General features: G+C 48.0%; 3 protein-coding genes across 10 annotated transcripts; 2 read left to right on the top strand and 1 right to left on the bottom strand.

Annotated features, from left to right (window-relative positions):
• The first annotated feature begins 408 nt into the window (after window positions 1-408).
• gpn1 (GPN-loop GTPase 1) lies at window positions 409-6,758 on the top strand. Of its 2 annotated transcripts, none has more exons than XM_029497479.1 (13): window positions 409-605; window positions 764-857; window positions 927-1,033; window positions 1,602-1,639; window positions 1,753-1,831; window positions 1,922-2,016; window positions 2,463-2,508; window positions 2,587-2,733; window positions 2,876-2,958; window positions 3,216-3,255; window positions 3,341-3,431; window positions 4,053-4,157; window positions 4,409-6,758. In XM_029497479.1, the coding sequence occupies exons 1-13, from the start codon at window positions 456-458 to the stop codon at window positions 4,513-4,515; spliced, it is 1,182 nt and encodes a 393-aa protein (XP_029353339.1). In that variant the 5' UTR covers window positions 409-455; the 3' UTR covers window positions 4,516-6,758. The 2 variants fall into 2 exon arrangements, with proteins under 2 accessions (XP_029353339.1, XP_029353338.1); XM_029497478.1 differs by having other exon boundaries at window positions 413-605; window positions 4,050-4,157.
• On the bottom strand, window positions 6,687-15,073 carry wdr59 (WD repeat domain 59). Of its 5 annotated transcripts, XM_029497471.1 has the most exons (27): window positions 14,909-15,039; window positions 14,260-14,309; window positions 14,017-14,152; window positions 13,858-13,943; window positions 13,693-13,773; window positions 13,504-13,541; window positions 13,300-13,388; window positions 13,069-13,185; window positions 12,903-12,980; window positions 12,634-12,790; window positions 12,402-12,481; window positions 12,217-12,331; window positions 11,934-12,055; window positions 11,324-11,488; window positions 11,108-11,203; window positions 10,684-10,788; window positions 10,444-10,565; window positions 10,221-10,374; window positions 9,448-9,504; window positions 8,627-8,760; window positions 8,418-8,499; window positions 8,216-8,328; window positions 7,971-8,121; window positions 7,744-7,825; window positions 7,552-7,672; window positions 7,325-7,467; window positions 6,687-7,235 (listed from the first exon to the last, which is right to left on the bottom strand). In XM_029497471.1, exons 1-27 carry the CDS (start codon window positions 14,966-14,968, stop codon window positions 7,000-7,002), a joined length of 2,970 nt encoding a protein of 989 aa, XP_029353331.1. In that variant the 5' UTR covers window positions 14,969-15,039; the 3' UTR covers window positions 6,687-6,999. The 5 variants fall into 5 exon arrangements, with proteins under 5 accessions (XP_029353331.1, XP_029353332.1, XP_029353330.1 ...); XM_029497472.1 differs by lacking the exon at window positions 9,448-9,504 and having other exon boundaries at window positions 6,688-7,235; window positions 14,909-15,014; XM_029497470.1 differs by lacking the exon at window positions 9,448-9,504 and having other exon boundaries at window positions 6,688-7,235; window positions 12,202-12,331; window positions 13,069-13,388; window positions 14,909-15,014.
• A 274-nt stretch (window positions 15,074-15,347) lies between these two features.
• On the top strand, window positions 15,348-19,124 carry nob1 (NIN1 (RPN12) binding protein 1 homolog). 3 transcript variants are annotated; one of them, XM_029497475.1, is made up of 10 exons: window positions 15,348-15,422; window positions 15,927-16,059; window positions 16,148-16,281; window positions 16,368-16,439; window positions 16,492-16,638; window positions 16,756-16,923; window positions 17,017-17,217; window positions 17,295-17,392; window positions 17,469-17,613; window positions 17,686-19,124. In XM_029497475.1, exons 1-10 carry the CDS (start codon window positions 15,354-15,356, stop codon window positions 17,953-17,955), a joined length of 1,437 nt encoding a protein of 478 aa, XP_029353335.1. In that variant the 5' UTR covers window positions 15,348-15,353; the 3' UTR covers window positions 17,956-19,124. The 3 variants fall into 3 exon arrangements, with proteins under 3 accessions (XP_029353335.1, XP_029353336.1, XP_029353337.1); XM_029497476.1 differs by having other exon boundaries at window positions 16,513-16,638; XM_029497477.1 differs by lacking the exon at window positions 16,756-16,923 and having other exon boundaries at window positions 16,368-16,450; window positions 16,533-16,642; window positions 17,024-17,217.
• The last annotated feature ends 623 nt before the right edge of the window (window positions 19,125-19,747 follow it).

The following is a 19,747-nucleotide window of genomic DNA, read 5'->3' on the forward strand; positions in this document are numbered from 1 at the left end:
TTCTACAGACAGATGAATAGAGATGTTCAGTATATCATTTGTCCTGTAGATTTCATGTAGAGCTCTCTGATCTAATGTCATCTTTATGTGTTTTTTCTGTTAATGTGAAACAGGAAGTGGGAGATGAGGGAAAAGTTGTAGCTGGTTTGAAAGGCCCTTTATTCAATCTCCCTGAATTGAGAATTGTTGTTGTTTTCATATTTTTTTTCTATCAAATATATAATATTTATGATAATTAAATCATTAGAACTATGCCCATGTACTAAGTTCCCTTCGTACAGATGAGTATTAAGTTTTGTGGAGTAGGGGATGAGAGAGTAAATTGTGTTTGTTTGTCTGTGTATTATTTATTTAAAGCTGTTGTGTTGAATACTTGTTATCCTAACCCGCCTCCTGCTGACTCCCGAGTGTTTACGACAGTACCAGTGTCTTTACGGCAGCCGGTTCTAAACAATATGGCGGCTGCAGCACGGTGTCCCGGTCCGGATTTTCTAACGGAGACCCAACAGAAGGCCAACGGGGCCCCGGAGGCTCCAGTCCGGGACCAGCCGGTGTGTGTGATCGTCCTCGGCATGGCGGGCTCCGGAAAGACCACCTTTGTCCAGGTGGGTGAGCGCGTGCGGCTAGGTGCAGCAGTTAGCTTCTCCTCTTAGCAACAAGTAGCTAGCTGAGCCGTTATAGAGGCTGGAATCGTCAAAACATCCTCAGACACTCACCTTCAGAATGATCTTGTCCTGTTTGACACTGTCTCTTCGTCCTCCAGAGACTGACGGCCCACCTCCACACTCAGAAAGCTCCGCCCTATGTCATCAACCTGGACCCCGCCGTCCACGAAGTCCCCTTCCCTGCAAACATAGGTGAGGACCGGTCTATTTCCTGAACAGACAGGTGGACATTGTCTCACTGACCGTCCTCTTCTCCCGCAGACATCAGGGACACTGTGAACTACAAGGAGGTGATGAAGCAGTACGCCCTTGGACCCAACGGCGGCATCGTGACGTCACTCAACCTGTTCGCCACGCGCTTCGATCAGGTGACCAGTGCTGTCAAATATCTGAGCTGCTGATTCAGCAGGGAGACTTTGACAGTCAGGGTGTCCCAGTGGGGACACCACACTGTCCCTGGGTCATGAGGGAAGGGCGGCCCCTCAGCTCTTGCTGCTCGCTGCTCTTGGTCTCCTTCCTGAAGCAGATTTAGTTTCTCCACCTTACAGCTTCACACACATTGTTTCATTGCTCTCACCCCACAGTGATTACACCTGCCATGCCTGGTTTGGTTTTTTCCTTATGTATATTCTTTAGTAAGTAAAATAAAAGAGGCGTCTCCCCCTTTGTCATGGCCATGTGGCCTGGTTCGTGACATGTTTCAGAGGGGACCTTCTATTCTTTGGCCCAACTTATCTCATGATTCATTGCTGCATTAAAGGTCGAGTATTGTATTTCACATCAGTTAAGCAGCTAACAGTATTTCTAAGGGTCAGATAGGCTCCACCCACAGACCTATAGACGTTTATGTCCTCTTCAGAAGGTTGTTGCACCGTGATCGTCTGAACAAAGCTATTTATCACAGTTGTGTGTGTGTGTGTGTGTGTTTCTTCTCAGGTGATGCAGTTCATAGAGAAGAAGCAGCAGAATCACCGGTCAGTATCAGCCTGTGTCTTCCTCTTCCTCACCTTCGTTCCACATGCAGTTCGTAGCAGCAAGCTTCATGTAAACTTCATATCAAACTGATCTTGACCATTGACCTCTGTAGGTACGTGCTGATAGACACCCCGGGTCAGATTGAAGTCTTCACCTGGTCTGCATCGGGAACCATCATCACTGAGGCTCTGGTTAGTCTGTGCTCCAGGATTTCATAAAAGTCTGACCAATCACACACACAGTCACTTTATCTACTGTGTGTGTGTGTGTGTGTATTCCAGGCGTCCTCCTTCCCCTGTGTTGTGATCTATGTGATGGACACTTCTCGCAGTGTCAGTCCCGTCACCTTCATGTCCAACATGCTGTACGCCTGCAGGTACGCTGACACAATGATCCTCAGGAAGGAGAGAAGTGTTAGAGTCCAGCCTGTTGTCGCCCTGCGACAGAATCAACTGGTGACATCACACAAACACCTGAGACGATTTCGAATCAGGACTAAGAAATCACATCTGTCAGATTCAGAAAGAGAAGAGAGGCGGCGTTGGTGGCTCCAGCTGTTATTTATTGTCAGTCATTGTTGTGTCTTAAAGGATGACTCAATGTTGATGTCATCACTTGTCTGTAGTACCGTATTTTCGCACTATAAGGCACAATTAAAAACCTTGAGTTTTCTCAAAAATCAGCAGTGCACTTTATAACCCGGTGCACCTTATGTATGAAAATAGACCCGTTCATTGATATTGCGCCTTATAATGTGGTGTGCCTCATGGTCCACAAAATAAATAGTTGTGCGGTCATGTTGACACTGTTTCCCTTCTTCAGTATTCTCTACAAGACCAAGCTGCCTTTCATTGTCGTCATGAACAAGGTGAGGCCGCTTCCTGTTTGCTGGTGTGCAGTAATGATCTGTTGGCTCCTTGTTGAGTTGTCGTTGTTGTTTGTGCAGACTGACATCATCGACCACAGCTTCGCTGTGGAGTGGATGCAGGACTTTGAGGTTTTCCAGGATGCCTTGAATCAGGAAACCTCATATGTGAGCAACCTCACGCGTTCTATGAGTCTGGTCCTGGATGAGTTCTACACCAGCCTGAGGGTAAGACTCCCCTCAAATTGTGGTTACCATGGTGACCCACACTGCTGGGAAACAGGTCAAGGAGAACCTGCTTCCAGGAAAACTCTGCCGAGCCCAGAATCAGATCGAGGTCTGTCCTGACGCTGTTGCTCTGTGGCTACAGGTTGTGGGCGTGTCTGCAGTCACAGGCAGCGGATTGGATGAGCTGTTTGTTCAGGTGGAAGATGCTGCCAAGGAGTATGAGAGGTGAGTGGGTGAAGTCAAAGCTACAGACTATCACTGTTTTACTCAGAGAGCCCAAAGCCTCTGAGGGGTGAAAGGTCAAAGCCAGAGTCTCTGGATCAGTCCTGTTTATTTTGTTGACAGAATAAAGACAATCAGATATTTGGAGCTGATTTTTCATCATTAATGAAATGATGTTTGAAATGATGTTACAGTTTTTAAAATGAAAAACACAAAGAGACTGAATGAGACTCATACCTGAACTTTTCCTTCTTCTTCAGGGAATATCGACCTGAATATGAGAGACTCCACAAACAGCTGGTGAGTGTGTTGCATGAGTTGTTTGTTTGTTTGTGTTGTTTCTCCACCCCTTCCTCCATGTTTTAGCTGACTTCTTGTCCCTCAGGTGGAAGCTCAAAGCAGGAAGCAACAGGAACAGATGGAGCGCCTCCGGAAGGACCTGGGAGCTGTCGACATGACAAACACACCTGCAACAGGTATGACCCTAACCCTAACCTGAAGTTGTCCCTCCTTCCATCATCCTCCTCTCTGAGCCTGATTCATACCTGTTGCCACTGTGGAGTCATGTGACTGTGAATGTGCCAGCTGGTGTTTTCAGGATCTCTTTGGTCTCCCACAGAGACCAGGACCAGGATGGACCAAGTTGTGAACAGATATCTGTAATAGTCCTAACTTTTCAACCACTGAAAAGTGCCACTCATTATATTAGACTTTTTGTGGGAGCTTTCTGGAGGATGATGATACTGATGATGAGAGAAGGAGAGGAATTTAAAAAAAAAAAAAAAAAAAGTCTTAATATTAGTGAAGATGAACTTGAACCTGAACCTGTTGTCTTTTCTTCCTCTACTAACTTCAGCTGTTTCCTGTTTGGATTTAGTGTATCTGTCTCTGACTTTGACAAATAAAAACAGAAACAATTGAATCTGTTTCATGACGGCCCATTGTTGGAAATGAAAACAAGTGGCTTAATAGCTTGACTGCAGATTAAAGGATCAGTTTAATCAATAATTCAGTCAGATTTTGACTGACAGCTTTTAATGGACAGTAATTTTCTACTGACTGACACTTTGTTCTAACTCACTTCCTGTGGTCAGAAGATATTGACATCGCTGGACCCAGTGACCTCATCATGACACGAGGTAACCCTGACAACAAGGACGAGGAGGAAGAGGACAGCGACACAGACGACATCGACCACAGAGGTGACAAGGAATTAATTGACTGATTGAGTGATCAGTTAATCAAACTAAAGGAGATAAATCGGTTCACTTTTAGATTTGATGATTAAATGGCTTTAAATCACAAATGTAAAGGAGTTTTCTGTGAACATGCACGACTTGCATCCTGAACAATAGGAAAGACACATGATCACATGACACAGGAAGAGTCTGGATCAGGAGGTAGCTTCATGTCTGAGATTCAAACTCTGAAGGGTTCTCTCTTCCTGTTTCAGCCACAGAGGAAAGCAAAGAGACAGACGCCTTTGGGAACTTCCTGAAGGAGAGGAAGGAAGTGGTTCAGGTCCGGAACAGGAAGTGCCAGATACCTGAAAGACCCTGACCTCTGACTTCTGACTCTGCATGGAGATGATGGCGGTGAAGGGATAGGTTCCCTCTCTAGGAAGGGACTATTACCTGGAGCAGAACATTTGGACCTGCAGAAGATTCCCTCCATCACTGGTGTTTTTCCTAAACTGAACTTCCTGTGTGATCAGGTGACCTCTGACCCCTGGGGCTGGCTGTTTGTGTGAGTCGCTCCTTCCTTGTAAAGTTTTATTTTTATACCAGAACAGGCTCTTCTTTTGACTTTTTTGTGGGGAGGCTTTGAAAATAAAAGTTAGTGTTTGGTTCAAAGCTGATTTTAAGTTTGTCGACTGTTGCCACAAGAACCAAAAGAATCCCGAACAGGTTTAGGTGGTCTGGACTCCCCCGGACTCTGATATCCTGAGCTGATTGTGGATTCTGGAGACTGAAGTCGAATCCTAATCCGAATCTGTCATGTGTCCCTCCTGCTGCTTCTCCTTCCTTTGTCTTTGGCTTTTTTATTTCTTCTGTGGTTTTTCTTTTCATCACCTTTGCCTTGTTTTTATTTTTTATTTATTTATTTTTTAGTTTTCCTCAATTTCAGTTTCTTTTAAAGTGTTGGATATGATAAACAGATTGGACTCCTTATCAGTGATCCAGAGTGACGTCCATATTTGGAGATGGATCTGAGCTGCTGTGTACTCTGTCCTGATTGGCTAGTACAGTCTGTCAATCACACAATGGCCCGCCCTCTAGTTAACCCCCTGCTTTCTGGTCTGTTATCCTCCTGTCATTCTGGAGCAGCAGCTCTACTTTGAGCTCCTCGTCTGTCAATCTCAGGCTCCATCCTTCCATCACCTGGTTCAGGACCATTAAACTCCTCCACTTAAGGCATGGACTATCCTCCGAACTGGAGAGGCCCAGAACCATGGCTTGGAGGCACAGATTCTTATCCCAGCCGCTTCCGACTTGGCTCAAACGGCCGTGGGAGATACTGGGGGTCCTGGATTGAAGGATCCAACAGGACATCATCTGAAAAGAGCAGAGGTGAAATCCTATGCTCCCCAAAACAGCCCCTGGCTGCTCCTACAAATCCTGTCTGTAAAAGTAATGAACAAGACCGGTGACAGAGGGCACCTTGGATAGCCCTCAGAAGAGGGACACTGCTGAATGCCTTCTCCAAGTCCACAAAACAAAAAATCATGAAACCCTTAAGCTCCTTGTAGAGTGTGGACCTGGTCTGGTCTTCCTCCACTTATGTGAAGTGCCTTGATGTAACTTTATGATTTGGCACTATACAAATAAATCTGACTTGACTTGATTTGATTTGACCAAAACTATGTCCCTCTCCCCTGAATCTGAACTTTGACTACTGGCAGAACTCTTTCCTGGAGTGGACGGGTTAGTGAGTGTGAACCCCCCCCTCCCCATGTGTTGGAGCACACTCTCGGCCTGGAGAGTGTATTTCTTCAAATACACGCCAATGCAATCTTTTTAAAACCACTGTAGACCCCCCGATGGTCTTTAGATAGAACGTTTAAGGCTTAGGACTCTCTGGCACAGAGATTTAAAGATGGACTGTCACTGATCTGTAGTTTAGTGTGACATTCACTGTAGTCAGTGCATGAGATAAAAGATAACTGACACAAAAGGAGACAAAGTAAAGATAAATAATAATTGAAGCATTTAAATTTGATGCTGCGTTCTGTCATTTAAATTAAAAAATCTAAATCTAACCTGGTCATCAATGTTTCACTGATTTCATCATCACCTGGAATTCTCCAATGTCCCATGGCAGTGAAGGTATCACTTCCCAGTGCTTAATGGCTATTTCTATGGAAAGCTGTTAACGTGCTAGATAAACAGACTTTTCCCAGAAGTTTGTGAAATGTTGACTTACACTGACCAGCTGTCAGTGAGGAAGAGGAACAAAAAGAGGAAGGGGAACAGGAAAGAGCAGCCGGTGGTGCGTTTACAGACAGGTAGAGAAAAATGACAAGGAGCAACAATTATTTTTCAGAGGTCAGCCACAGATGTGCAGCTAGGGGTTCAGTGTGTTGCTCGTGGGGACTAAGGCAGGATGCAAGGATGATGATGCAGTGAGAGAGCTTGATTAAGTTCCACACACGCCTGTGAGTCAGCTGACTGAACACACCTCAACACAAGATCAACTGACCAATGTCTGAAAGAATTTTTCCACCAGCTCATTTGTGTGATTTACTGAAGGCAGAGAGGTCATGAAAACCTGGTAATTTTCAGAATAAATGACAATGAAACACATTTTATTGTGATTGTTCCCAGTGTCTCAGTTCATAATGAATTCACTAATCATATCAGAGTCACATAAAATGAGTATGAACGACAGCTTCAGCAAACTGAACGCCTCGAATCCGTCAGCAGCAGGTAGTGAACACACATACTGATGGAGGAGAGTCAGGGCTGTCTTCTGGGAACCATGAATATCCACAGTCCACTGTCTGCTGGACAGATGCCCTGTCCCAGGACCTTCAGGTCTGTCCAATCAGAAGGTGCTCTGCAGCAAACAGTGGCAGCCGCAGCCGGCTGGACATTCGTCCTGCCGCCGGAACCAGTCCATCATGTGGCTGGTGTGTCCTCCGTGACCGCAGCTCAGGCAGAAGTTGGAGGAGCCTCGGACAGCCACGTGACAGACGGCGCACTGGAAGGTGAGGCGTTTGCACACGGCACACTGAGTCCCGCGAGCCTGACTACGACAGTGACAGCAGTACACACCAAACTCTGTGGACAAAACAGATCTCAGGTCAGATCCTCCAGATCCAGAGTTCCCGGACCAGGACCTGGAACCCTGCGTCTCTGTGAAAACCTACCGATGCCTTTGTGAGGTTCAGGAGGACACGAGGCAAATTTGAGCACGTCAGCTTTCTTCTCCCTCAGGCCCCAGCGGTACAAGATTTCACCATAACATTTCTTAAAATCGTCAAACTGCAGGGTGTTGGCGGGATCCAGCAGTCTGCCGAGGAACAGGAAATGACATCACAGCTCTGTGAGCGAGACGGACCATTTACACCCGTTCTCCCAGCAGGAGCTCACTCACCTCTTGTTCATGTCGTGCTGCTCTCGCTCTCGTTCCCGGGGGTCAGTGTAAGCCTGGTTTCCATAGCGATAGTCATCAGGAGACGACTCCCCCCAAGGGTTGCCATGGTCAGTGTCTCGGCCTGGAAGGAAACGGTTCAGGTGGTGAAAGTGCAGTTCAGCAGTCGAACTGAGTGACACGGTGGACACTCACCTGTGTTCCAGGTAGACGTGGTGATGGAGTCTGATGTGCTGGAACAGGAACCTGAGGTGACGGAGCTCGACGTGTAGCTGGGCTGAGACAACACGCAATGACATCACTTCCTGTTCAGCTGCAATCAGCTAAAACTTAAAAGCATTTCCTCAACAAATGGAGAACGACATGAGGAGACAGGAGGAGATTCTGCACTGGTCCAGAACACAGACAGAGACCAGACTTACGTATCTGGAGTGGTGCGGGGGGGGCATGGACGAGCGGGACGCCTGGTGTCCATAGGGACAGTAAGACTCAGGGGGTGGAGCCTGAGCTCTGAACACACTGCACAGCATGGCCAGAGTCTGGACGTCACTCATCTGGCTGTAGTGGTCCAGACTGAGCGGGGACACAGACAGGGTTCAATCCCAGTCCAAGACCAGGCCTAACCCTAACCCTGGACTGCGGGAATGGACCAGAATGATAAACTCACAGTGTCTCCAGCAGGTGGCGTCCAAATGGGTGTCTGGCCCAGGGGGTCTCTGTGTCCGGGTCTGAATCTGGACTCAGGTCCTGACTGGTGGCTGCAGAGGCCAAAGCCCAAACCTGACAAACCGTGAGCAACAACAATATCACTTTGCTGTTCTTTCTGGTCCTGGATCAGACTCTTGTCAGGGGGTTTTCTGATGACTCACCTTTGCCACATCTCTGCGTCCAACGGCGAGTGCCGCCGCTGCGTTCTTCTGACACGTTTCCTGGATGTCGTTGACATTCAGACTGAATGGAACAAAAACCATCAGAGGTAGATCATAAAAGACCAAAACCCAGCTGGGTGATTGTCTACACCTGGTCCTGGACCTGGTCCTGGACCTGGTCCTACACTGCGTGTGTGTGTGTGCCTCACATGTAGTTCTCTCCAAGAGTTTTGTGGACCGGCAGCAGACAGGAGATTTCCTGGATAATCACTTTTCCAGCCAGTTTGATTGGACGGTTGCTGTAGTCCGTCCCCTCTCGCTTTGTCTTAAAGCGGCGGGATTTCTGATGGACAGGAGGACAGACAGGAAGACGGACAGCGGGAGACGGGACATCCACAGGAGACAAAGCACCACCTGATTAAAAGTGGTCTGGAAGTTAAATTACTGAGTGTTCACACTGTGAGACATGAGGTTTGAACATTAGAGGGTCCCTGAAGGCATCAGGGTTGACCCTCTGAGGAGCAGGAATGGAGGGGATGAAGGTCTGAGTCCTGACAGAGACTCTGAGCTCTCAGTGTGAACCTGGTTAGTCTGCAGGTCAGTGGGGGTGGAGCCTGAGCAGGTAATTACCTCCAAACAGGAAGAGACAACAACCCATCTCAGAACTTTCCAAGTTAGTGATGCTGGGAGTCAGCTGACCCGTGAGCTGAACCAATGGCCTCCGTTACCAGAGGGGGCTGCTGTTCGCTAAGCTAACAGTAACACTGCTAGGCGCCATGACTACATGCTAAATAGAGATTCAGGCAGAGTGACAGCATCGGAGCTGCTGTGCTGGCTATGAGCCAGGCCAAATGGTGCTGAGGTAAACAGGAAGTCGAAATCAGCTGACTCCCACATTAAAAGGAAATCATTGATTGACTTTGTCTGCAGCTATTAGTCGGAGCGATGTCAGGAAAACAGGTTAAATCCCAACGCTGAGGAAAGAAACAGGGATGGACAGATGTTTGAAGGACAGAGAGAGGCTCAGTACCGGCCAATCATGGAGAGTTTGGACAGACCAGCGGCGGGAGGTAGAGACTGGGAGCTTCTGATTGGAGGAGAGTGAGAGGAAGGTGTGGCCACAGCAGCATGGGGACAGGTGATTGGCCAGAGAAAAACAACACAGAGAAAAAAGTAAAAATAAACAAGCACCTGTTAGTGAGAGTGATGGAACTTTGTGCCCGAAACACACGGAGGGATCAACATCCCCAGCCCCATTGAACTACCCACAGTTCAGGAAGAGGAACTTCACAGGGGTCAGTGAACACACTGTTCACAAACTCATGACAACAGGAAGGACAATGTAGAGCAACACCTAAACTTCTCGCGGCCCCTGGCCTTACTGTCTCCAATCTACTGTTGCCTAGTAACCTTGACACCAGTGTGTTTTAAGTGTTCTCCACAGTACAATGATGCCTTCACAAAACCTAAATTCAACGCTGAAGGCAACTGATGCTCCGATCCTGTTTGGCTTCAACATCGGCCCAATGAATCATGGGAAATACAGGATCAGCAACATTCACCTGATCCAGCAACAGGTAGACGCTGCCTGAATGAAAAGGTGAGAGGAGCCACCTTGGACCGCTGGAGGACATTTTATAGACTGAACTAATGAATCAACTAAGTGACAAATAGACTAACAGACTAATCAATAAGCAATAATCAGATTATCAGTGTCCTGATTGTTTTGTTGTCTTCATCCATTTTTTACTTTCATGACCTCACAGCAGAGACTCTCTCTCTCTGTGTCTCAGTGTGTCTCACCCGTTCTTTATAGTAGAAGGAGGAGATGGACACCGTGTCCTTGTCTGAGCGAGTAGGGCTACCGCTGTAAAGTCGCAGGGCGCTCTGAGACTCTGAACGCATCTTCATGGGTGTCAACACTCCGCTGTGATAGGCCGACAGCGCCGACAGAGACCTGAAGACAACACACACTTAGAAAGAGTTCACCTGAGTGAACAAAAACAGACCAATAGAATCCTTCAACCTGGGAGTGGGCTCAGTGGGCGGGGCAGAGCGGTGCATGGTGATTGGTCGGGTGAAGTAGACCAGACAGCCGGTGCCACAGAAACGAGCACCAGAGGTCCGTGGGAATGGGATGTTGGCATCCTGGAGGAGCAAACAGACAAATGTCATCCATCTGCTCTATAATTCTGATTGGACGAGTAAGAAACCGCCTACATCAACATGTTCACTTCCTGTCAGCTGATCAGACTATGGCAGTTACCTGATAGGATCCGTATGTGTTAGTAACTCGAGGAAAGGCCTGCAGGGCTGGAGCCACGGGGTTGGAGAGGACAAAGGGACCAGAGGCCGGACCATCCTCCTGGGTCTGCTGGAGGACACATGGACCATCAGATGTCTACAGGTAAACCCACCTGTACTGGCTCACAGTGGGCGGGCTCTGGTTTAGGCCCCACCTCATCTCAAACAAACACAAGAAGGGCAAACTGCTATCAAAGCATAGCATAAAGATTGGAAGGGGGGCCCTTTAGCCTCGCTTTCTTTAAAGAGTGTTAGCTTAGATTAGCACATAAACTGGAAGAAGGGAAACCTGACTTTCACTTCATGATCCACACACTGCTGGACATAATACACAAACACACAAAACATGAACATACAACTCTGTAAAAAACAAACTTTTTCCACACCATGTCGGACTCCAGACAGGAAACCAGCTGACGGACACACGGCTCCAGACAGTTCTGGTTCCTTTTCACCTTCTGAAGAGATGTGTCTGTCAGAGTCTGAGCACAGAAGAAGAAAATTCACCATCATCATCCTCTCAGGGAAACGCCTTCAACATTTCACCAATCATGTCACATAGTTTCTATTTTTTTGTGTTGTGCGTTCAGGAGCGTCTGCACCTTCTGGATCTTGGTCTTCATGGCAGAGGGGATGGTGGTTGGCGAGACGAACTGGAAAGTTGGGGCGGCATTGTTGGGATAATGAGCGGGAAACTTTACCACCAGATGAACCTGATGGCCACCAAAATGAGCAGACACCACACAGCTACGGTTCACGGCGTCCATCTGTACAAATCAACCAAATCACCAGTCAGTCAATTTTTGTGGGCCACTTTCACAAAGACTTTGATTGGGGTGTAGATAAAACATATAATCAGACTTCAAACAGATGTGAAAACAGAGTGCTTCCTGCTTTCCATTAGAAAGGGTTATTTTACACACTGAGGCGTTCACTGTGCGGACTCTGTGGCAGCTTTAAGTTCAGACTTAAAACCCTCTATGACAAAGACTACAGTTAATAACTTGAGGTTTAATTACTCTTTTTCTTTGAGTTGTGCTGCTATAGACTGCTGGGGGGGACACTGAGCACCTCTCTCTCACTTCAGTTGCTTCTCTCTCTGTACGCCATACAAACAAACGTGATTTGTATAAAATTAAGGTTTATTTGAAGCCATCCTGTGATTTATTTGATGTTTGAATTTTGGCTCCACACCCTTAGGAGGTGACTCACCTCCACGTTGACGTTTCTGATTTGCAGGTTGACCAGTGAGAACTCCTGCTGCAGCGTCTGAGGGAGACCTGAACACGCTGCCAAGTCCTGACGGCCTCCAGCATTCACAGAGGCTTCCTGGTCTGAGAGAGGCGGAGACAACGGGTCAGAGACCAGAGGGAATATGGAGGGCAGGGACCGGATGGACTGGAGGCTGAGCCAATAAGAATGCGTGTTTTGTTGATGTAAAGTGTGGTGACAGAGGAAGAGGAAGGACACGTCTCCTCACCCCGCAGGTCTTCACCACCAGGACCAGCACTTTGTTGACTCTCTGGCTCCTGGGAGGACAAAGACTTGTCTGACTCCACAGTCAGAGACATCCTGTCCATCAGTTCGTCCGCTGCGTCACTGACACACAACTGCAGCACAACAAGATGTCATCAGAGAACACACATCACTGAACCCAGGTCTCTGGAGATGAAGCCTCACCTTCTGCAGCTGAGGGTCCACCCTCCAGATCCTCAGGGTCTGGTCCCTGGACCACGTGACCAGCTGGTAGTCCTTAGACCCTGCAAACAACAACAACAACAACAAAATAACCAGTGTGTAATCCAAAAGCTGTGGGCCGGGCTAACTGTTAGCTTAGTTCCAACAAAAGAAATCCACCACACAGAACTCTCCTTCATTTCCAGGGTGCAGGGCTTGAAGTGTGATTGGTCACCTTCTTTCTGTGGCCTCCACTGGAACTCAAGCACGACGTCATCGTGCCCGACGAAGGCGTGAACCGGACTGTTGAGGTCGAGCGTGCTCCACAACAACAGACTGTTTTCTCTCCTCAGCTGAGGAACCATGACTGTGACCAGACCGTTAGAGAATGGCTGAACACACAACGAGAGATGCACAGAGACAGACGGACAGATAGACAGAGAATCATCAAAATGACTCAGGATGGATGAAGCCCTCAGGTGTGACTCAGGTGTTACTCCTCACCGTGTACCTGGCCTTCCACACTGGCACCTGACAGGACAAGATGTTCAGGTACTTCCTGGGCTGTCGGAAATCCCAAAACTAAACACACACAGGAGAAATGACACAAAATAAATACTGACAGGGAAGAAGAACTAACCACCTAATGACCTATGACCTGTGAGCTCACCCTCACTGAGTTGTCCTGGCTCGATGTGGCAAGTATGAACTCGTTATCTGGATGCCAGTCAAGGCCGTGGATCTTAGACAGGTGAGCTGCAACGTACTCCACAGCTGTGTTTGGCTTCTGCTCTCTCACACACACACACACACACACACACACACACACACACACACACACACGCTCTCTCAGAGTCAGTGTGTAGTTCGGGGGATGTGTGCTGACCAATCTGTGTCTCACTCTTTTGTCCCAGATTCGTACGTCTCCGTCATGACTGGAAGCCAGCAGGTGCTGGTTCTTCCTGTTCCACTTCACCTGAGATGCGCCAGCTAAAAACAGAAGTCTGCTCTTAAATACACAAGAAGAAAGTGTCCTTGAACACACAAAACTAACTGCATTGTCTCTGGTGTGAGTAAATACAGTGCTGGCCCTTTAAATACTCACCAACAGCAGACAGGGCCACCGTGGGTTTACGAGTGTCCCTGCGGAGGCAGACAGAGAGGTCAAAGGTCATCAACAACAGAGGAGTAAATAAAGGACTGACATCTGACTGACTCCACCTACTGATGATGTGATTCTACCAAAAGCTCCAGAACAGACAAAGTTATGATGAAAGTGACTGTGACCTCTGACCTTGTGTCCCAGATGTAGATGTAGGTGTCAACTGAGCTGGTGACCAGCAGCTCTGGCTCAAACCAGGACCAGTCCAGATCACTGAGACAGGGTCAGTGAACACATCACAGAGTCAGTGAACACAGCTCATATATCCAGGTATGTCAGATGGTGGTCTGGTGTTACCTGATGACCCGGGTGTGTCCCTGCAGGGAGGTGTGCACCTCCCCACAGCCCGCCCTCCAGGAGTACAGCTCTACTCGCTGGTTACTCTGCACACAGACAGTTACTGTGTTTCTGCTACAAATCACATGATCTCAACACTGAACTCTGGGAGGGACTCACCGAGGCGGCGAACATATGGGACTCAGACTTGTGGGGGTTCCACTGGACCGTCCCCACATCCCACTTACTCTGTCGGCTGATTTTACGAGGTGGTTCAGATGGAGCCTCCAGGTTCACCATGTACAGGAAACGGCGTCTGAGAAACAGGTAGAGGAAGCAGTTTGTGTGATGACGCGTTCACTGGCCTGTTCTGGACATCAGACTTTAGTCCCCTGTGTGGTGCATTCAGGTGGCTGAACTCACCCGGACAGCACAGCATGGGAGCCCAGACAGTCCACAGACATGGCGGTGGCCTGAAAAAAAAACACAAGAAGAAAAAGCTGATAGTTGACCTGAAAACAAACTGATTATTTATATTTATTAGTGATGTTATGGATTACATTACTGATCAGGTCACCTTAAATTTCACCTCCGACCAGGTGACTTCAGCTTTAACCCTGTTGTCACAGGTGGTGTGACCTTAGACCCACAAACTGAGAGCTTGGGGTTGGAGCGAGATGTTCACAGACATCACGTTGCGCTTTAAGACAATTTATTTACCGAGAAAGATGATTAACAACTGACTTTTTTGATTAATGACAGGCAGGTGAGGCCTGAGACTCACCCTCAGTAATAATAATAATCTTGTCTGTGGTCCCTGAGGGCCAAAAGCAGCGGCCTCTTTAACTGCTTACTTCAGTGTTGACTGTGAACCTGAAACTGATGATTGATTCATCATCCATGAACAGACCCGATTATTGTTTTAGGTTATTGATCGGACAGAAGCTACTGCTTGTCCCCCACTGACCCCACAAAACGTGTCGGTTTGTTTTGTTGTTGTTGTTGTTCTTTAGTTTTGTGTTTACCCCCGGACCACCTGAGCTCAGGTAACGGATCGTTCGGCCAGAAATACCTGGGCATCCCGGAACTCCACCACCACATTCTCACTACTCCAGCGAGCCGCCATCTTCATACGTCTTCTACGTCAACAAACGTCACGTGACCCCGTGGAGGCCAAAGCTGCATTCAGGGACTAGTTCTCCGGACACGTTAATCGGAGGTCTTGTTGCTTACTGGCATTTCACCAAAACAATCCTTTTCAACTGCATGCAAATGCACAAAAACAGAACAAATATCAAACCTAAGACGACATATCGGAAGCAAATGTTTCATTTATATATGTGTTTAAAAGTGCCAACAATGAGATGTAAGATTTTAAACGACATCTTTAAGTTGTCAAAAAGGACTGCTTCATAAAGTATCAAATTTCCGACACGAATGGTGCGTATGCTACATTCTGTCACGTGCCCGTGCTCCATCTTGTGATTGGCCGTCCAGTCGCTGGTCATCAATCCAAGATGGCGCCGACTATGGTGGAGCATGTTGTCGCAGACGCAGCCGCGTTTTTAAAAAAAGCTCCTTTACAGGTGAGTCTGTTCCCGCTTCCAGCCGGACAGGTGGAAGTCTGTGACATCCGCGGGTACGAGCCCATTACCTCCACTTTACCTTAACGGTTGTGACGTCATCGGAGGCGTAAAAGGTTTTAATCGGTAAAGATCTTTTTCTGAGCCGACTGTCCTGCGGCAGAAAGTCAGGGAAGATGTGAAGTCGACACCGGAACCGGGGGGGGGGGGGGGTACATGTGGAACATACAGGCTGTGTACCGGGTTCCCTGCTGCTCTTACCGCTCTGTGCAGCCCTTTGGCTCACCCTCTGAGTCCGACTGGAGCGTCGGCAAGTTAAATCGTGTTTCCCAGAATCCCATCAGACGCCCAGGTCAGCGCCAAGGTCCCGACGACCCGGAGTAGTGTCCTAACAGACTGTGTCTCCATTTATTCAGCATTCTGACGTTTTCATCCTTCCACAACGTCACACTGACGTCACTCAGGCGGCAGACTACAGGCGATGTTAATTCCATCATCTCTCCGCAGGACATCGGCAGGAACATCTACACCCTCCGAGAGGTGGTGAACGAGATCAGAGACAAAACCACCAGGAGGAGTCTGGCCTTCCTTCCCTACCAGCTCCACTTCAAAGAACCGCACCCTGAACACATCAGACACGGTAACACCAACAGACCCTGAACGTATCCGAGACAGTAAATTGGCCTGCTGTGATTAAGAAAATGTTTGCTGTGTCTGTGTCTTTTCAGTGACTGAGTTCTCAAAGAAAACTGGCGACTACCCAAGTCTGTCGTCCACTGACATCAAAGTTCTGGCCCTGACGTATGAGCTAGAGCTCGAACACGTCGGCTCCCAACACCTGAGGAGAGAACCGGAGGTCAAGGTACCACTGCTAGGCTAAGCACAATGTTTTTATGTGAGTCTGGGTCTTTGAACACAGCCTAACGTAGCGCCCTGGATCTGTTTCAGGTGAATGTGGAGGGAACTCGGCTTCATCCAGAGACGCCGGTCCATGTGGCTGGATTCCACTTCCCCTCTAAGGTAAAGGTCAGGTGACCTGCTGTCTTAGCTCAGATGAGCAACTGAGCTTCAGTCTCTTCCTGTGTCTTTGCAGAGGCCGGTGGACGGAGGCAGCAGACAGACAGACACGACAGCACCGACCAGTGGAGACGAGTTCAACAGCTTCCAGTTTTGGAGGGATCCGCTGCCGAGCTTGGACCAGGAGCTGCTGCAACTGCTGGTGAGCTGAATCTTCAAAGACCAGCAGAAGACCTCTGCTTGTACCTGAGTCCTGCAGGTCTATCACTGGTCCTCTTACATTAAAACATCAGGTCTCAAAGGTCTCTTGTTGGTCCAGGATCCAGAGAAGGATCAGGATCTGAGCCACAAACGCAAAGAAACGCTTCCAGACTCAGACAAGTTCAACAGCTTCCAGTTCTGGAGAGACCCGGTGCTGACCATTGACGATGGCCTGCTAGACCTGATGGACTCACAGGGGAGTGTCCAAGACTTGGACCCAGTACAGGTCAGCTCGGTCCAGTTCAGTCCAGTTCTGAAGCAGGTCCTAAATATGAGTGTTGATTTACTGTTGCTGTGGTGATGTGTGTGTTTTACTCAGGGAGTAGATTGCGGGACGAACACATCAGGACACACAGAGAGCCAATCAGACAAGGACAAAGAGAATGAGTCAGAGGAGGATGATGACGATGGAGGCTGGATCACCCCGAGTAACATCAAACAGGTGAAGATGGACTCACCTGATTGGACGGTTCCAACTGATGTCAGAGTGGGATGTCTGACCACCGACTTCGCCATGCAGGTAGGAAGAGACATGATGATGATGGTGATGATGTCACAGCCCTTTGTCAGTCACATCTGTGACTTCCTGTCCCTCAGAACGTCCTGACCCAGATCGGCCTACACGTTCTGGCCATTAACGGGATGATCATCAAACAGGCCAGGAACCACATCCTCAGGTGTCACGCCTGCTTCAGGTGAGTGGGGTCAGGGTTCACGCCCAGTTTGTCAGAGCCAAGTCCGACCAGTCATTTACCCCAATTATGTTTCAAGGACGACCAGTAACATGGACAAAGTCTTCTGTCCTCACTGTGGAAACCAGACTCTGAAGAAAGTGGCTGTGACCCTGAAACATGATGGGACCATCAAGATGCACTTCTCCAAAAACCCCCGAGTTTTGAACCCCCGGGGCCTCAGGGTGAGACACACCACAGACTGGACCCTGACCAAATGGGGCTCTGCTCTCTAACCCCTCACTTCTGTGTTTCAGCACTCACTTCCTCTGCCTCAGGGCGGGAAGCATGCCAACAACCCCCAGCTGGTGGAGGACCAGCGAGCCCCCCAGCAGAGACTGTCCCGCAAAGCCAGACAGAAGACGGATGTCTTCAACCCTGACTACGTGGCCGGAGTGTCGCCATTCTCTGAGAATGACATTTACAGTCGAGCCGCCAACCTGCACATCCGGGATGGTCATTGTGGGGGGGGGGTGAGACGGGCCAACCCCAACGCTGCCCGCAAGAAATTTGTCAAGAAGAAGTAAGGGGACGAGGAGAAAAGTGGACACGTACACAGAGACAGGGACGTGTCGGGATATGGAGACATGACATCATCAGACCAGTTTGATGTTGTTTCAGGACTTTGAAACAAATAAAGAAACACATAAGTGGCCCTTACGTGACCCCGCTGGTCTGGGGGGTCCAGTCCTGATCTGGTTCATGTTCTACTCTTGGTGCTTTCCTATGACTCCCATTTAGTTTTTGCTGATGGTGCGTTCAGGGACGCGTCAGGCATCTGGGATAGAAGGAGCTGCTAAACAGCTGGGTCTGACTGTGTTCCCATGGTTCCCATTTGTATGACATCACCTGCAGGTTGATGATGTCATAGAAATGAACAAACAAATAACATCTGGTGATGTGGCCCTTTAAATGTTCACCTGTAAAGTTAAGCCCCTCCCCTCCAGCTGTGTTCAGACGCACCAATATTTAGTTTGACCAATACCTATTAAGTTTGTGTTTATGCTAAGCTAGGCTAAACAAAGAAATGCTATCTCATTCTCAATATGGTGACCTTTTAAATCTGTGTTTTCCACGCATGTCACTGAGACGTCACCACCAGATGCTTTTCACTTCCTGACACTCTACATGGAATTGCATCAAAGACCCAAATGTAGGCATTAAAGGTCCAGGTCTACAGGTAGACCTCTATCTGGTCTTTAACTCTAAAGCAGGTCCAGGTTCGAAATCAATCTAGTGAAAGCCTCAAAGGTCTCAGTCCTCACGAGCAATGGGTTCAGAAACTGGGCCTTGAAACCAACCGCCAGAAACTTCTGCCCTCAGCCAATCCACCATGTTACTAGAGGTGCAACACTACAATGAGATGGTTTGTCATAGAATGTTGATCTTTAATACTAAACATGAACCGTATATTATGGACTTTAAATGAACTGTCACACCTAAATAAATCTGAATTGCAGATAGAGCTCCCTTTAGGTGGCATTATCAGGAAGCACAGGATCAGTTTCCACTGTTATGCAGATGACACTCAGCTGTATTTATCAATGAAGCCAAATTAAATGATTCAGATAGCCAGACTGCAGACATGTCTTAAAGACATAAGTCTGGCTGATCCATAATTTTTTACTTCTAAATTCTGACAAAACTGAAGTTATTGTACTCAGGCCAAAGCACCTTAGAGAAACCAGATTTTTTTTTTTTTGGGGTATTGCGCCAAATCATAACAAAGTTACATCAAGGCACTTTACATATAGAGCAGGTCTTGACAAAACTCTTTATAAAATTATTTAAAGAGACCCAACAGATCCCCCGATGGGATCAGCAGGTGTTGCAGGAACACGAGGTAGTGATGATTCACCACCTGCAGGATGAGGACAGAGAGAGAGGAGAGGAACTGGGAGAGACAGAGACTTTGGCAGAACATGGTTAGTAAATGCAGTATAAATGCTTAGAACTGGGTGAAACTGTGTTTTTTAAGAAGGATGGTTCCTATCAGTGCATGCAAGGGGGGAGGAAAGGAGAGTGAATGAGAGGGAGGGGGAGAGAGAAGCTCAGTCCTTCCCCCAGCAGCATAGCTAAAGAGGAGAGGACTTTAACTTTTTAACTATCAGCTCTGTCATACAGAAAAGTTTTACGCCTGATCTTGAAAATTACTAAAGAGTCCGCCCCCCGGACTGATACTGGAAGTTGGTTCCATAGAAGAGGAGCCTGATACCTGAACGATCTGCCTCCAGATTTACTCTTGGAGACTCTAGGAACCACAAGTAAACCTCCATCTAGAGAGCGGAGTGGCCTGCTAGGACAGTAAGGAACTATGAG

This window comes from Echeneis naucrates, chromosome 3 (genome assembly GCF_900963305.1).
Source record: "Echeneis naucrates chromosome 3, fEcheNa1.1, whole genome shotgun sequence".
NCBI lineage: Eukaryota > Metazoa > Chordata > Actinopteri > Carangiformes > Echeneidae > Echeneis > Echeneis naucrates.